The sequence below is a fragment of the Sparassis crispa genome, assembly GCF_003851025.1.
Source record: "Sparassis crispa DNA, contig_000011F, whole genome shotgun sequence".
In the NCBI taxonomy this organism is placed as follows: domain Eukaryota; kingdom Fungi; phylum Basidiomycota; class Agaricomycetes; order Polyporales; family Sparassidaceae; genus Sparassis; species Sparassis crispa.
This window is the reverse complement of record NW_020939757.1, coordinates 729727-745039: the sequence shown is the minus strand read 5'-3', so window position 1 is coordinate 745039 and position 15313 is coordinate 729727. Positions and strand designations below refer to the sequence as shown.

The 15313-nt window shown below is 52.2% G+C and overlaps 8 protein-coding genes across 8 annotated transcripts; 5 read left to right on the top strand and 3 right to left on the bottom strand.

The window, feature by feature from the left end:
• Positions 1-1636: 1636 nt before the first annotated feature.
• Positions 1637-3932, top strand: SCP_1102500 (Guanine nucleotide-binding protein alpha-4 subunit; the record flags this gene model as incomplete). The annotated part of the gene is made up of 17 exons (XM_027762685.1): positions 1637-1650; positions 1705-1901; positions 1951-1965; positions 2028-2048; positions 2107-2132; positions 2189-2596; positions 2649-2764; positions 2812-2864; positions 2913-2978; positions 3027-3088; positions 3153-3156; positions 3214-3244; positions 3292-3364; positions 3416-3596; positions 3654-3736; positions 3786-3819; positions 3880-3932. The coding sequence occupies 17 exons, from the start codon at positions 1637-1639 to the stop codon at positions 3930-3932; spliced, it is 1437 nt and encodes a 478-aa protein (XP_027618486.1).
• A 971-nt stretch (positions 3933-4903) lies between these two features.
• On the top strand, positions 4904-5131 carry SCP_1102490 (hypothetical protein; the record flags this gene model as incomplete). The annotated part of the gene is made up of 1 exon (XM_027762684.1): positions 4904-5131. The coding sequence occupies one exon, from the start codon at positions 4904-4906 to the stop codon at positions 5129-5131; it is 228 nt and encodes a 75-aa protein (XP_027618485.1).
• Positions 5132-5507: 376 nt separating this feature from the next.
• SCP_1102480 (hypothetical protein) lies at positions 5508-5669 on the top strand (the record flags this gene model as incomplete). The annotated part of the gene is made up of 1 exon (XM_027762683.1): positions 5508-5669. The coding sequence occupies one exon, from the start codon at positions 5508-5510 to the stop codon at positions 5667-5669; it is 162 nt and encodes a 53-aa protein (XP_027618484.1).
• Positions 5670-6449: 780 nt separating this feature from the next.
• SCP_1102470 (Cytochrome b2, mitochondrial) lies at positions 6450-8740 on the bottom strand (the record flags this gene model as incomplete). The annotated part of the gene is made up of 13 exons (XM_027762682.1): positions 6450-6565; positions 6622-6833; positions 6884-6957; positions 7008-7078; positions 7134-7167; positions 7221-7283; positions 7338-7481; positions 7529-7603; positions 7656-7815; positions 7876-7997; positions 8056-8245; positions 8308-8543; positions 8600-8740. 13 exons carry the CDS (start codon positions 8738-8740, stop codon positions 6450-6452), a joined length of 1638 nt encoding a protein of 545 aa, XP_027618483.1.
• Positions 8741-9265: 525 nt separating this feature from the next.
• Positions 9266-9964, top strand: SCP_1102460 (DNA replication complex GINS protein; the record flags this gene model as incomplete). Its single annotated transcript, XM_027762681.1, has 1 exon — positions 9266-9964. The coding sequence occupies one exon, from the start codon at positions 9266-9268 to the stop codon at positions 9962-9964; it is 699 nt and encodes a 232-aa protein (XP_027618482.1).
• Positions 9965-10167: 203 nt separating this feature from the next.
• SCP_1102450 (hypothetical protein) lies at positions 10168-10644 on the bottom strand (the record flags this gene model as incomplete). Its single annotated transcript, XM_027762680.1, has 1 exon — positions 10168-10644. One exon carries the CDS (start codon positions 10642-10644, stop codon positions 10168-10170), a length of 477 nt encoding a protein of 158 aa, XP_027618481.1.
• Positions 10645-12501: 1857 nt separating this feature from the next.
• SCP_1102440 (hypothetical protein) lies at positions 12502-14092 on the top strand (the record flags this gene model as incomplete). Its single annotated transcript, XM_027762679.1, has 8 exons — positions 12502-12576; positions 12628-12681; positions 12741-12940; positions 12991-13170; positions 13216-13270; positions 13318-13512; positions 13562-13676; positions 13731-14092. The coding sequence occupies 8 exons, from the start codon at positions 12502-12504 to the stop codon at positions 14090-14092; spliced, it is 1236 nt and encodes a 411-aa protein (XP_027618480.1).
• A 339-nt stretch (positions 14093-14431) lies between these two features.
• On the bottom strand, positions 14432-14902 carry SCP_1102430 (hypothetical protein; the record flags this gene model as incomplete). The annotated part of the gene is made up of 5 exons (XM_027762678.1): positions 14432-14443; positions 14495-14566; positions 14623-14685; positions 14738-14786; positions 14853-14902. 5 exons carry the CDS (start codon positions 14900-14902, stop codon positions 14432-14434), a joined length of 246 nt encoding a protein of 81 aa, XP_027618479.1.
• Positions 14903-15313: the final 411 nt, after the last annotated feature.

Genomic DNA, 15313 nt, shown 5'->3' with positions numbered 1-15313 from the left:
AGTCATTTTCCTGCGTGGAACGTCGTAACTGGCTACTTGCCATCCGAACGGGTTGGTCATTTCTAGATTTGTCGACTCACTAATGGCTGACGTTGTACTCGTATGTATAGACGATTCCTTCGGCCGCAGAGCTTCCGTCGACGAACTTCTACCGGAATACTTGCGCATTCCTTTGGAAAATCAGCACCAAGTGAAGAATCCCTTTTCCGATGGGCTAATTGACAGATTTCCCTGCTCTTAAGCCCTGCCATGCGGACCTATTTTTTGGGGATACCTGGTGCAAGAGAACCTATGACGTTTTAATTGGTTATTCGGGACGATTGCCATACTGGTACTGCACATCAGGGCCCTGGGAAGTGCAAGAAGGTAGTAGCTACGAGGCTTGGACTGGGAAGATGGACGGAAAGGGACGTTCGATTTCCGCTGTCTGTGGTACGTCTAGTCACTTGCGCATACCGAAGTGGTGTTCCGATCCAAATCTACATAACACCAGCTCCCAACATGTATACTGTAGCCAGCATTCCACCGAAAGCCACCGTACGACGAAGTCTCGCTAGATGATGGCGGAGACTGTACCCAACCTAATACCCCCATGACCTCCCTCTATCGCTATCACGGATCAACGCTCAATGCTAAGCGCGTCGATTGTGGATGGATTGGTCGACATGGCGTTTTGGCGCATACAGTTAGGTTCTGTCACGTACTCTCTCGACAGGGAAGATGTGGTGCCTCGCCTACACTCGCAGCCGGGGTAGTGAAATAGTTCGGACTCCCTGGCAACTGCAGTCTGGGGTACAGTGAATAGAATCCTGTTTGGCTCACTCCCAAAACTTATCACGAAGTTTGATGGATCCCGAAAGATGGCAACCTTCCTCTTTGCGAAGTGACAACGGGGAACTAGAAGGATCTCCTGCTGCGAAGAAGGGTGGAAGACGTAGTTAGATTCCTTCGTATGGCCTCTTTATCTGCGATTTGTTCGCGTCGCGTCTGACCAGATGTTCTCCTAGTCCCGGAGACCCACCAAGACGACATGTAGGTGCATCTGTTGGCTGTGATAAGCTGTGTTGAGAGCCAGGCTTCGGCCGTACGCATGATGGGCCTCACACACAGCTGGATTTCAATATAACAACCCGACATGATGCGGCTTCAGATGACATTGTGACGGCCATGCGTCAATCAAAGGCCCCGCTGGAAGTATTCAAGAATTCCCAAGCCCTTGCGCGAGGCTTTCCTCTCTTTGAATAATGAAATTACGATGTAAGAGAGCAGTAAATAATCAGAAGCAAATGTGGCACGTTCTTCGAGGAACTCAGCGTGAGACTTGATCATGAACCGACCTTCTCTTCACGCAAATACGCACAACTTTCCCATGACCTTCCATAGCATCTGCAGCTGGAGGGCGTTGAGTGTACGAACATTCTTCTGCGAGTCCGCGCAGCCATAGACGGTCGACCATATCTGGATCTAGTTAGAAATCTCGTGGCACCCGAGGTGCGTGATGATTACCCCTGGTATCATTACCTCGTAACGCCAGCCGCGAGCTGCCGGTACTTACGAACTTTAATAGTCTGGCGGTGGGTAGATTTCTATCTAATTCTCGAACGCCGGAGGCCACCCGGGAGTATATTAATCAATCATGCAAGTTTTTGCGTACGCCCTTCTCCTGCCTTCTCGAGCCGCATGCTTTGCTGATATGCCTGCTAGGGCTTCGTTCTCCTGGGGCGACGACCCCTTGGCGAGGGCCCTTGCGCCGCCTCCAAATGAGTCGGATGAGGAAAGAACAGCTAGGATGAATGTGGAAATCGAGGCCAAGAGGATATCAGACAAGATTGACGAGGAGCTGCAGCGTCAGGAAAAGGTGAAGAAGAAAGAGCCGAGGCCGGTCAAGATACTTTTGCTTGGTACGTAGCGTGTATGGTCATGATGCGTGAAGCTGAAGTTATACCGAAGGGCAAAGCGAATCAGGTAAATGCGCTCATACATTCGAGCCCTCGAGTTTCTGACGTGTTCAAGTCGCCAAATGACAGGGAAATCTACAACCCTGAAAAGTAAGTGCGATGGATACGCGTCAAAGTAGCTCATTCTGACTATTTCGTCGTTGTACAGACTTTCAGCTGATGAACTCCCCGAAGGTGAGCATAGCCTCAACCGCGCGGGCCACGTCGATAACAACAGTCCCCACATATAGGCGTTTCGTTCAGAACGAGCGTCGTGGAGAGCTGTGATTCATCTGAATGTCGTGCGGTCTATTCGGCTCATCCTCGACGCGATGACCGAAGCTCAAGCCGATCCAGAAGGCTCGTCGAGCGGCTATCCACGGCTCACCACGGAGCATCTCATGCTCAAGATGCAGCTGTCTCCGCTTGTGCAGGTAGAGGAAGCGCTCGCGCGCAAGCTTGTGCCATCTGGCACGGCAGCATTCGATGCGGCGCGTTTTTCACAAGACGATAAAGTGTACTACACGAACAGCGTACGGTCGAGGGAGGTTGCAGTTAACTCGCAGTTCGCTTGGAAGGGCATCTTCAGCCGGTTTGTGGCCAGTACCCGCCAGAGCTTCGAGAGCGACGCGAGTGGGCCTGGCTGGGAGAACATGGACGTGAGTGTGCACACTGACGACATCTCTGTGTTTGGTACTCAAGGATTCTCAGGATACGGGAAGAGTCATCTGTGCGTGCCGTGAAGATATGATCCGCCTGTGGAACGACGCAACTATCCAGGCGCTGCTACATGCGCAGCATCTCAAGCTGGAAGATATGCCTGGTTTGTGAGTTGCGTGTCTCCTGCGTTTGAACCTCTGATGGACTATCGCAGCTTCTTGGATTCTCTAGATCGCGTCGCATCACCGAAGTATGTACCCACGGACGGTAAGCACGACCGCACATCGCTGGTACTATGAAGCTCAGTCTAGGTAGATGACATCCTGCGCGCGAGGCTGAAGACGCTTGGTGTCACTGAGTACCGATTTATGATCAAAGACAGTGGGTCGACTAATTCTTGACTTTTGTCGTGTGCTGACGTTCAGAAAGAAACATTGACAGCCGCACTTCGTGAATGGAGAATATATGACGTCGGCGGGCACAGATCATCGGTACGTGCTCTTTTACTCTTCTACTCTCCTTTGGTCTGCATATTCGCTTATGCACCTTCACCAGCGAGGTCTGCCGAATTGTGGTCACTGAATAATATTCCTCAGCTGACGCTAGATACATACAGCGGCATGGGCACCCTTCTTTGATGATATGGAGTAAGGTGTTCCCTGCGAAATCGCCAGTCCACTGACGCTCTCCGTAGTGCAATCCTCTTCTTAGCCCCTATAAGTGCATTCAACCAGACGCTGGAAGAGGATCCCAACGTCAATAGGCTGGTGGGCATCAGTACGATGGGAATATTTCCTCCGACTTACCCTGCTTATCAGGAAGACTCCATTCTGCTGTGGAAATCGATCATCGCGAACCCTCTGCTCGCCGAGACGAGCATCGTGCTCTTTCTCAACAAGGTCGACATCTTCAAGGCGAAGCTCGAGGCTGGTGTTAAGCTCTCCAGGTACATTGTATCGTATGGCAACCGCCCGAACGACTATGAGAGCACGTCTAATTGTGCGTTGATCCTCCGGAGTGTGCAGCGCGGAGGTCGCTGATTGGAATGCATCACAGACCTTAGACGGAAGTTTGGGCAAGTACTTAGGGACCACTCACCACAGCCGCGATACTTCTACTTTCATTTCACCACGGTCACGGTTAGTATTCTCATAATTTTTGCTGAAGCGACGCTCACTTGTTGCTTAGGACACGAAGACGACGTCGACTATACTTAGAGACGGTGAGCCTCCCGTTTGCATGTATTCCTAAACCCGCTAATCAATGTTTCTGTCTCAATCAGTGCAGGACACTGTCGTCCTCAAAAGTTTACAGAAAAGCAACCTCATCGAATGAGTCCGCTGTGCGGCCACTCTTTCTCGTAGATATTGCCTGGATTGTTCGCTTTTTGTGAGATTATATCCTGTATGTCGTGCATTATGTTCCATGTTGTCTACTACTTGTGTTTACCATGTTTAGCCGCGCGTCCGCTTTGATTCTCTCAGAGGGTATTTTTCTGAGTCCAGTAGGGTGGAACATTGCCCGCCATTCAAACGTTCACTTTTGAGGTTGAGTTTCCCTTCTCCGTTTCTCCATCTTTTTGATTGTATATGCATAAGCAGACTGACTCAAGGACGGCCATCGCACATTACACACATCAGCCAGGAGTTTTCCAGCTAATCATCGAGCATTTCCAGGACAACGGCCATTCATATCGTCTGGCGCTACACAACGTCGTAGCCGATGCTTCGATGTCAGCGAGAGCGGGAGAGGCGTTCCTGACAAAGTCGTAAGCAAGTCCAAAAGTTGACCGGGAATGCCGACGCGCCTATATCCAGTAAGCGTACAAGATCAAAGGCTGCCCCGACCGGAAATTCGTCTCGTCAGAAAGAAAAAGGTGGTATTGCTGGTAGACGTGGAGGCTCAGCGAGGAGGGTATAAAATGACAGCCGTATTGCATGGAGACACTATCGACGCACGTCTTCGAATTCTCGGTTTACTCCTCAGTTCGCTCGTATATTCCCGATGTCTTCACCCAATGTTCAGTGAGTGCTGGTTTATTCCTTGATATGTTCGTGAACTCATGCACAATTTCGAGTCACGGGCTCTTCGGCTTTCGGCCTGGCCGTCGCGGAGCACGCCTTGAAAAGCGGCGACATTGTGGTGGCCACCCTCCGCAAACCCTCCATGCTCTCCTTCCCTCGCAGCCAATTATCCAACAAATAAGCTCCTAGTCGTCCCTCTCGACGTCACGGACAAGGCGTCCATCACCGCAGCCTTCGCGAAGGCCGTGGCCGCGTTCAGTCGTATCGACGCTGTGTTCAACAATGCAGGCTACTCCGTACTCGCAAATGCCGAGGGGGCACCAGTGGATTCTGCGCGCTCCCTGTTTGATATCAACTTCTGGGGGCGCCGTGAATGTCAGCCTGGAGGCCGTATGCGTCTTCCGCGAGATCAACAGCCCGCCTGGCGGTCTGCCCCTGCAAAACAGTTGCATGGCGGTCTTCAAGGGAATCCCGCTCCTGTCGTACTATGGTGTGGTGCTCGCACGTTGAATAGTGGCAACCTCACTCTTGTACAGCTTGATAACCTTTGGAAGAGTTCTCCTGGTCTCTGGCGGAACTCGATCCGAAGTGGAACATCAAGGTACACCTTTTCTTCCTTACACGAGTCCTTGCGGGAAAGCTGACCGCTTTCGTTTAAGGTGTCCTTGATGGAACCTGGGACTTGTGTAGAACTCTGCGATCCAGGTGAATGTGTTTTTTCCTCGAGTGTATAATCCTCACTTCCAGTGCTGAGGAAACTTAAATCCCAAACTGACGACTTATGTTGGGCGACTAAAGTGGTGAGTCAGTACTTATAAGGGTTCACGGAGCATAAAAAACGAGGGCGCCACTTTGTTGAAAAATACCTCAGTTCATTCTTGACTCCATGCAGCCGCTCTACCGGCAGCGCGGCGCGGACTTCTGGGCGAACCCGCAGCGACACTTTGACCTGCGCATGGGCGCGGTGACAGGCTGCCCAGATGAGGACGTGCTGGTCATCACGGAGACCTTGGTGCTCGCGCACTGGAAGGTGCAGTGGAGTGCGTGAGCTCGTGTGCCGCGAGGACCTGAGCTGAGCTGTGGCACATGATTGAACAGAGTGGTTGCCAGATACGATTCGTGCAAAAGTTGTCAGTGCTGGGTAAGTTTTTACATTGGAAGATATATCTACACACCCAGAGAATCCATCCTCAGGGGTCTGATATGTTATGGAAACCTCCCGTCTGTGGCAAAACAGTCGTCGATGTGGGTCAGCTGTGCACGTGATTGAAGAGAGTGGTCACCAGCTACAATTCCTGTCGGCACATTGGGACATTGGGTATGAATTTTTGGGTGGTCTGGCAACTCGAACCATCACTGAACGTGCTGGAGTGTACCATGGTCTTTCAAAAACCAGCCCGAGCGCGCAAAGCCCAAGTGCAAACAACGAGCGTTCGACTCACCAATAGGAACAAACAATACTTCAAATATAGTAGAGTCACTTCGAACATGTCCCGCAGTGGAATGTGCATATGGAATATCGTGCCATTAGTGTATCTCAGATTTGATATCGTGAAAACAAGTATACACGTACAACAACTTGAATAGTATCAGCCTGAGATCAGTGGAAATCGTGGCTTCCGAGTACATCCCCCAGCGGAAGTCAGAGTACATCCCCCAGCGGAAGTCAGAGTACATCCCCCAGCGGAAGTCAGAAATCTTCTATGTCGAAACATCTTATGTCGTGAAGCATAAAAATAAAAGTCGAGATACCACCCCTCGCAGATACAGGGAGAAATGGAGGGTTAAGTCATCTTTTCCTAGGGACCAGAACTGACAACCTCGTGCTTTACAGCCGCGGGCGGGGCAGGTCCCGATCGACATATCGTACCAGCTTCGGCGTTAACAGATCGATCCTCGTCACACCCAGCAGTCGCATGCCCGTCTCTATTTCCTCACGCATGACTGTGATTTTCGCGTCAGTAAAACCCATCTCGACATCATCAAAGGACGTAACACACTCTGGATAACCCGCCGACAGCCCGTCTCGCCCCACACGCCGTTGGCGTACAAGAACGCGCGTCCGAGACCAACGCCCCGCGCGCCAAGGCAGAGCGCCTTCAGCACGTCCGTCCCGCGCGTCACGCCCCCATCAATGTACACTTCGTGCTCGCGGAGAAGATCCGGTCGTTGCTGGTGCATCTCGTACAGGATCGTCATAGGTGCCGGGGCGCTGTAAAAGCATGAGCTAGAATCCTGGCGCTGCACCGCATGCATACTTACTAGTCCAATTCGCGCCCACCATGGTTGGAGAGAATGATCGCTTGCGCTCCGTACGCGAATGCCTTCTCTGCGTCCTGCGCAATGTGTCATCAGGATCCGCCGGTGCATGCTTAGCGAAACTTACCTCCACACACTGGATGCCCTTGACAATGACAGGCAGCTTCGTGAGACTTCGGATCCAAGGAATGTCCTCCCCTGGGGCACGCAATTCTGGCGTTGATTTATTTGTGAAGCACACGAATTAACTCACAGGAAAGTTCGGGATCCTGGTAACCAGATATAGCCTGAACATAATCCGGTAAGCGTGATGTCACTGAAAGTATCAGAGACGACTCACATGGGCTACTCCGAGTCCGCCGGTCAGGCCCGTTTCCGACTTTCCGTACGCTGCAGGCATGTCCTGGACGAGAGCCAGGCGTCAACCCTGCCACTGATTCGTAAATAAGACACCCACCGTGAAATCCTCCTTCGCGCGCTGGTCGAGCTCGCGCTTGCCAGGAACGGACGCATCTACTGTAAACATGACTGCCTTGAAGCCTTGTTTCTCTACGCGCTTAATGAGCGCCTCAGAGGCCGAGCGGTCCTTGTTCAAGTACACCTACTGCGCGGTCAGGACAGACGTGCTACACGAACAACTGTACGAACCTGGAAAATGAGATTTTGGCCAGGTAAGGCGGCGGACATACACTCGTCCGTCGAGCAACTCGCGTTGTTGGAGATCTGTAAAGTGTTGAGATGGTTGTCACACTCTAGGGTGGGATCAAGTACCTACACCTAGAAGGATGCCCTCTTTGCCTGCGGCTCGCACGAGGTTCATCTCACCGTCCGGATGACCCAGGCGCGCAAGGGCAGCGGGGGCAATGAATATCGGCAGTGACGCAGGAAAACTCAGCATAGATGTCGCAGTTGACACATGGAAAGACTTTGTCAGGCTGTGAAGAGCTTGAGATGAGATGTGTTGGGGTATGGCAGATGAGACATGACTGACTTACACGCGTGGGCGGAACCAGAAGCGCTTGAAGGACGCGATGTTCTCTGCGTACGAGCTATCATCGTCTGCAGTCGATCTGTAATACGCCCATGCTGTTTTGGTGAGCACCTGGTGGGCGAATTTCTGCACACAGACCTTTGTGAAGACGCGTCTTCGCGTGAGATCTGAGATGTTGGCATACCTCTATGTCGTTCAAGTTCAATGCAGCCGAAGGAGGAGGAAGCAACTCCTTCACTTTCGCTATCCGGATTTCCTCTTCTGTAGGCTGTTTGTGATCTACCGGCACAGTCGCAGGGTCGACGGGTCCAAGATGTGCTTCAGGCGGAAGATGCGAGAGCGTGTCCGGCGGGTGGACAGGAAGAAACGCCTTCCTGTGCCAGCGTGTCCAGAGGTGTCATAGCCAGTCTGCGGCGAGCGGATAATAGGTACATACGTCGCATCCCTTCCTGAGTTCTTCAAAATTACTGTCGGACCTGCTGGATGCCATTTAAGCACCGAAGTGGCATCGTAGACCTGGCCCTCGATGATGACCCAACAACTTCCTGGTGTGTTATGCTTCTGAACCTCCTGGTAGGAAATGTACTTCGGAGCAGAGTCCCCGTGCGCAGCTGACTTCTTGTCCGAGCTCGCAGAGTCAAGGTTTAGCGGGTGCGAGAGTGAATGGCCAGTCTGAATTCACTTGTTAGCTGGGAGAAGCGGGCAGAGATACTCTGAAAACAACGCACATATACTCCCAGTACAATTCCTGCAGAAATTATACCTGTAACGAGTCGCGTGCGAGATGCTTGGCCGTTAAGTGCACTCCGCGAAAATGCCCGCCTGCCCGCACCCCACCGCATAAACCGTGCGACACGTATGAACGACATGACTGTTGCGAAGAGGGCGAAGATACCCTGTTCATGCTCTGAGCGTCATGGGTTATATATCGGACTTCCGTGCGCCTGTGAGCGTCGACAACGACTTCCGGACGTTCGGGCCGCTGCACGGGGATCGTCACATGCCCTCGCCTTTACCTCACATGGAGGTCTTTCCGCGGTGCTGAAGCTTGCAAGAAGAGTCAGAGAAAGAAGTGATTGAAGTCTGGAAGGTATAGGCTCTCCAAAGTCATGGAAAAGTGGGGATCAATCAGTTCAAAACAGCGTAGTTCGGAAAATGAGGTAGATTCCACTGCCTGTAATCCGACTGGAATGTTGGTCAGGAATCCGAGCAAGATTCCTGCCCGAATGGTACCCCGAGGAATTAGAGAAATTTCTTCACTCAGTTCTGTAGACAAGTTGAAGAGCTAGCGGACGCGGTTGTCACGCAGAGAGGCGCGTACAGTCACAGTATGTCACCAACTGAAGTTGTCACAATCGCGCGGTGGTACCGAATTGTGTTCGTCGTCGCCCACGATGAGCTCGACCCATCTTCAATATGGCGACCTCGCCACGCAGCTGCTGACGGAGTCTCGTCGCTCGACGGCCACAGATACCCTTCTCAAATACAACGACGTCCTCGTCCGCTCCATCCTCCGCGAGCAGCGCCAGCTCGAGGATCTTCTCCAGACCACCCTCAATACTGCCGACCAAGACCCAGCGGCGAACAATCCAAAAATGCCCACCGTACTCCTCTACCAGACAGCAATTTTGCGCAACAAACGGTGTCTGCTTGCATATCACCACCACCGCCTGGAGAGGCTGAAGGATCTATACTGGTCCGTCGGCGGTGCGCTACCCCTTCTACTTTCCATGCCGTCTGCTTCTGCATCACAGAACGTGAATGCGTCCGGCGGTGGCAACGGTGGGCCCCCAGTGGACGTGCGCTCGAAACTCTCACCGCACGAGGTTGATTTTCTGCGATCGTACGCGGTCTCACTCCTCACTCTCCGCACTGAGGCCTTTGCAGCGGACGCGCAGGCCGAAGACGTCGATCTGCTCGCTCCGATCACGCGTCCCCCGAAGGACCTCCATATCTTGGTGCGCGTCGTCCGCGACTGTGGTGTCGTCCATACCGAACAAGGCGCAATCGACTTTCGCCCGGGTCACAGGTTTTTGGTCCGCAGGTCGGACGTGGAGCATCTCATCATGCAAGGATTTTTAGAGGAGATATAGGAAGTATAGAAGTTCGGAGTGGGTATCTCATGCGATTTTTCTGTGCTATCTCTGACTCATTACTCCACAAATCGTTAATTCTCCGGTGGTCAAAATATGCACGAATAAAGCTGGACAGGTTGCGCAAAAAAAAACAGGGACGAGCCACAATACGGAAGAGCGGAGAATAGCATAACTCGCCTGAATGCGTATCTCCGCGCACATCAAGCCCTATGCGCCGTCAACAGGTGGTTCCTCCCACTCCTCACGCGCCCCCTCACCCACGTCCTGAACGTGCCCTCCTCCTTGAGCATGCGCGCACGCGTCCGAGCGTTCTTCCCCTCCAGGCGCACTGCAAACCCGACCTTCTCTGCGACCCGTGTACGAAACGCGGCGAGCGACTCTGCCTCGGGCACGCGGAACGCCCAGATGTCGTCCGTCGACGGCACCCACACCTTGATCACGATCAGTCCGTGCCGCGGGGCCCAGCGGTCCGCGCTGTCGTCGCAACTGTCCTGCATGTCCAAGAAACTGGAGAGGGGCGGAGGTGTCCGGGCGCGTGGAAGGCGCGGGTGCGGGATAGTGGGAGGGGTATTCTCTTTACCCAGGGCGCGCGGCCGGAGCGGTCCACTCTTCATTCGGCGGGGGATGTTGTGCATGACGCTCAGCACCTTCTTGGGGGTCATCGGCGTAGCGTGCATCGTGAGGAAGGATTGGTACGAGGTAGATGGCTTCGAGCAAGGATTTAGGCGAAAGTGGAGGGACGAGGAGTAAGCACGTCGCGGGTAACTTCTCGGATAGATGGATCAGTGCAGTTGTAGATAACGAAAAAGAGAGCGAGTAAGTGGTGAATTAAGGATTGTGGACAGTTGAAGCGACTGAATGTTTGTAGAGCGATAGAACGAGCACCGGATAAGAACGCGAAGAATAGCGTGGATGCCGAGGAAAGTACCTGAGAGTGTGTGAAGGCTCACTGAGATAAGTAAATGAAGGCTGACATCGTCCTCGAAACTGTTCTCGAGGGTAGAATGGCCGACCAAGGCTGACGGGCTTTGGTTGGAATTTAGACTGGATTTCAATGGAGCATGACAATAGGTGTAACATCCGATTGCACAGTAACATTCTCAGAATACAGATGCACCGGACTTTACGGCGAAAGGTGACCCGCCTTGAGCACGCCGATGTTGTCGACTAATCAAAAGCTCAGCTAGAGACTCCATGAACAGGAGCTTAACGGCTGACTAGAACGAGTAAGCCATCACTGTTCAGACGAAAAGGCTGTAGTGACTGAAGGTTTGATTAGCTCCAACACGTATCACGATCTCGTGTTGAACCTGTACTGAACAAGATCTGTCATTTCCTCGTTCCTGAGAGACGAGGACAAGCGTCAGTGAGGTGTTATTTATCAGACATAAAACCATAAGAAACATTTGCGCCTCGCCAAGCTCAGCTTTCCGTTCTACACCTGCGCCCAACGCGGTTCCTTTCGCGCACACGACGTGGAGAAGTGTACCGGCATCGGGACGCTAGGTGTTGATATCATCGAGATGGTGTCTCTCCATAACGAATCAAGTTGTCATCACGGCGCGTGGACCATTACATATAGAATTTCAAGATGGGCTCACCAGAAACACGCAAAATTCGTGTGTATCTACGTGAATCACTGAATGAGACAGCGGCATAGACGAGAAAGAGCGGAGGCCTAGAAGCTGGAAAAACGTTGCCACAGAGATAAGACTTCAATATTCAATTCGATGGAGCTTCGGTGCGCTGCAGATTCACTGAAGGATCATCTTGGGATCATCATATAAAAACTGGAATCCAAGCTTCAAGTTGGCCGTATGCATCGAAGATGGTTTTGAGCAGTTCCCGATGCGGGTGCGCGGCCCGCCTTTGCGGCACAGAGTCCGCGCTTGCCTTGCCTCCGGATTTCCATGACAGGGAAGTGCCATTTGCAGACAGACAGTTCACCCACGTCTTTCACGGTTATTACGACAAGACACGTACACTGAATTCCGGGGACGTTTGAAGCGAGATAGCGCTTACCCCATTTTGGCCGCATGCCGACATCTGACTCGGAGCGGAAATGATTGTGAGGTTCCTTGCAATTGGACTCAGGCTGTCAATTCGTCTAACGTCTCGTGGAGAAATTAATTTGTGGGCGACAATCTCCAGCAAGATCCAGGAGCCTGATACTTGAATACCCTTCAGTTGACAGAAGCTGCAGCCGACAGCCCTGTATTCCGCTTGTTTATGTCTGGTGGGCTGCATTTCGCTCTGGACGGTCGAACATAACGCTAGCTTTACCTCGAACACTATCGCAACGAGAAAGTCTGATACCTTTCTGGGCGTCAACATCATCATCACTATCAATTACAGGTATTTTTGTGCTGGGAAGACGCCCATTCGGAATGAACTTCGTGGGGAACTTGCAGCCCTCGCTGTGGGCGCCCTTGACGACTCTTCTTTAAGCCCCTCTCAGCTTGTTCCTTCATTCCTGCTGCAGCTGGGATTACCTTCCTTTACCTTCGTTTAGGGCGTAGATTCGTCCACCCTTTATGGCTCCCTTCATTTCTGGTCGCGATGTCCTTCCTGCGATGATCTATGGGGCGTCTGAGCATGCGGGCATTTCTGTAAGCCCTAAACCCAATTTCTGCGTGAACAGGCCAAGCGAACGTGGTTAGAGCTTGGTGGTTGCGGGTGGCATTTCTGGCCTTGCGGTTCTCTTCACATTTGTGGTATGTTTCGTGCGCGCATATTCAAGACATAGCCAATCTAATACTGTCAACTGGGGAAGGCTATGGCCGTGCGCTCCCCGAAGTTCGGAAATATTCATGTTATCCCATACTTCATCTCGCTCTTGGTAGCGAACGTCGTCCAAGCCATCGCCACCGCATTGTCGGGAAAATGGGTCATAACAGGCACCGTGGAGGACAGCACCTACTGTTCGATCCAAGGCGTGCTGAAAAATGGCGGAAACTTTGGCATGGCGCTCTGGTACTTCTATGACGTCGAACGCGCCAGCTGTAACGCTTACGAGGGAACAGGTCATTCGCGATGTCCGTGCATGTCTTCGTTCTGCTGTTTCTTCGGAAAGACATGTCGAATCGTCTCTGTGCACTCAGCTTGGTGGTGGGCTGGATGCTCGTGGGCTTGGTGGTGGCAGTTGGTCCGCTGGGCATCCAGACAGCTGATAGAGGGCCATACTTTGGGCCCTCTGGATATTGGTATGTTCGCATTCAAAGAAATAGACCGTTCTTACATCCGTAAAGGTGTTGGATAACTGTCAGCTATCCCCGAGAACAGTTCTTCATGGAATATTTCTATGTGAGTGATTGACACTCACGTCTGTCTGTGAATCAACCGCCATGTAGGAATTTCTCTCTGCCGGGTTGTCCTTCATATTATACACCATCGTTCTGCTCCGAGTCCGCGGCAATCTCATCGTAGTTGGCGGGAAATGGTCGCTCCGATTCGTTCCTCGCGGCGAGAGATGGCAGCTGGCACTCAGACGTGACAATACGGACTCATCCATGATAAGGGTTGCTGCAAGGATGGTCTGGCACCCTGTGAGTATCCTACGTTTATTATGCCACCTTCGTACTGACACCGTCGTAGGTGGCGTACACGGTGCTTATCCTTCCGGTCACCGTCTCACGTTTTGTCGCCTTCGGGGGCAGAGAGGTGCCGTTCTGGGCTACGATCGTTTCGGACTTCATTTTCAACCTGCAAGGTGCTTCACCTTCCGAGGTGTGTATGTGCGGGTGCTGACTCTATGTGTTTGTAGGCGTCGCGAACGTGATTCTGCTCGTGAGCACGCGCCGCCTGATCCCGGACACGACGCTCTTCCCAATATTCGTCGCACGCAAGGAGATCGATATGGTCGTACCCACTGGGATCACTCCCTTCCTCCTGTCGCGACCGGAAGAGAGCGAGAAACTCGCCGACCCATCCGCAGCTCTTAGCGACACAGTGTTCGTCCCGCCGAGTCAGGACGATGAGAAGCGTGTGGATGACATGTCCCCAACTCGCACCACAACTGATCGGATGAGCCAGGAAGGCGCCCTCGCCGCCTGCTCTGTCAACTCCCACACTCCAATGCTGTATGATGAGGAGTCGCAGCGAGTCGAGTTTTCTCTTAGGAGATAGTCTTCCTTCAGGCACGTTACACTCGTCATCAATTATCTGCTGTGTATACCCGCATTGCTCCTGGACTACTGTTGGCTCGCCTGTCCTACTTATTGTGTTCGCATATTTATTCTCCGCAGGTGCGGACGTTCTGCGTTGGTGACTTGTCATTGTGTATCGTGTAGGTTGTTGTTGGATGCTCGATACAGTTTCCGCTTGAACGGTGTCGAGTAGAATACAATGATCATTCGTCAGCATATTTCGTGCGAATGATCATCATGTCAGACATCGTGTGAATAGGTACGAGAGCCATGGCGGAAACGGTACCATTTTGGAGCACACAAAGAGACTTTGAGCTGACTAACGAATGCTCTATTGAGATTGTCACAAAGGCAATCAAAAAAGAAAAAAAGGTATACAGACATCTGCACTTGCGATATTCTTGAGCCTGTCGAATGCTTCACCGTAAAGGGGCTTCATTCGCTTGAGCTTTCCCTAAAAATTGATAATGGTCAGCTGATGGTCTTCGATACAAACCCCGAAGAACTCACCTCGCATGTTTGAGAGGACGGCCCACTCTTGATGAAGGTGTAGGGCTGGCAGCAGTTTGATGGCTGATCAGATTCGGAGGTGAGAACGTGGCACGAATCATCCACGATTCCGTACTTTCACCATCCTTTTGAGCTGGTCAAAAATACCATCGTAGAACAGGAACCTATGTTCATCGTTAACATCACCAACAACCTTGACTCGATCCGCATTGCCGCAATGCGCGACTCGCCTTCTGAATTTGCCATCTATGACCGATCCGATCCCGACAATCTTCTGCATGTGCACGATTTGTTCTATGCTCGCAGGTATGAAGTGCTTCTATGGTACATCTTCTCTCACCCGGTCCGAAGTCCGTCCTCTTCTCGAGCAAGTGCACCGGGCGTTTCAGAGAACCAATGTGTTCAGCTCGGAAGGGCGGTGTAGAGCGTATGGTTGGCATCGTGTACACGCGTTATCTCGTAGAACTGACGAAGGTGAATTTGACGATGACAGCCTCAAGTTCGCCCTATATACCGTAGAGGTGATCATGTGCATCCGAGTCAGTCGACTTACAGCATGATGCGCATCTGAATGATTCCCCCAGCACGTCACTCACAAAGCTCCAGGCCATCTACGGTCAGAATTAGATGTGAAACAATATAGCATGACGGTAGCCAACAGCAGGGACCGACCGTAGGCATCAGAGAGGAA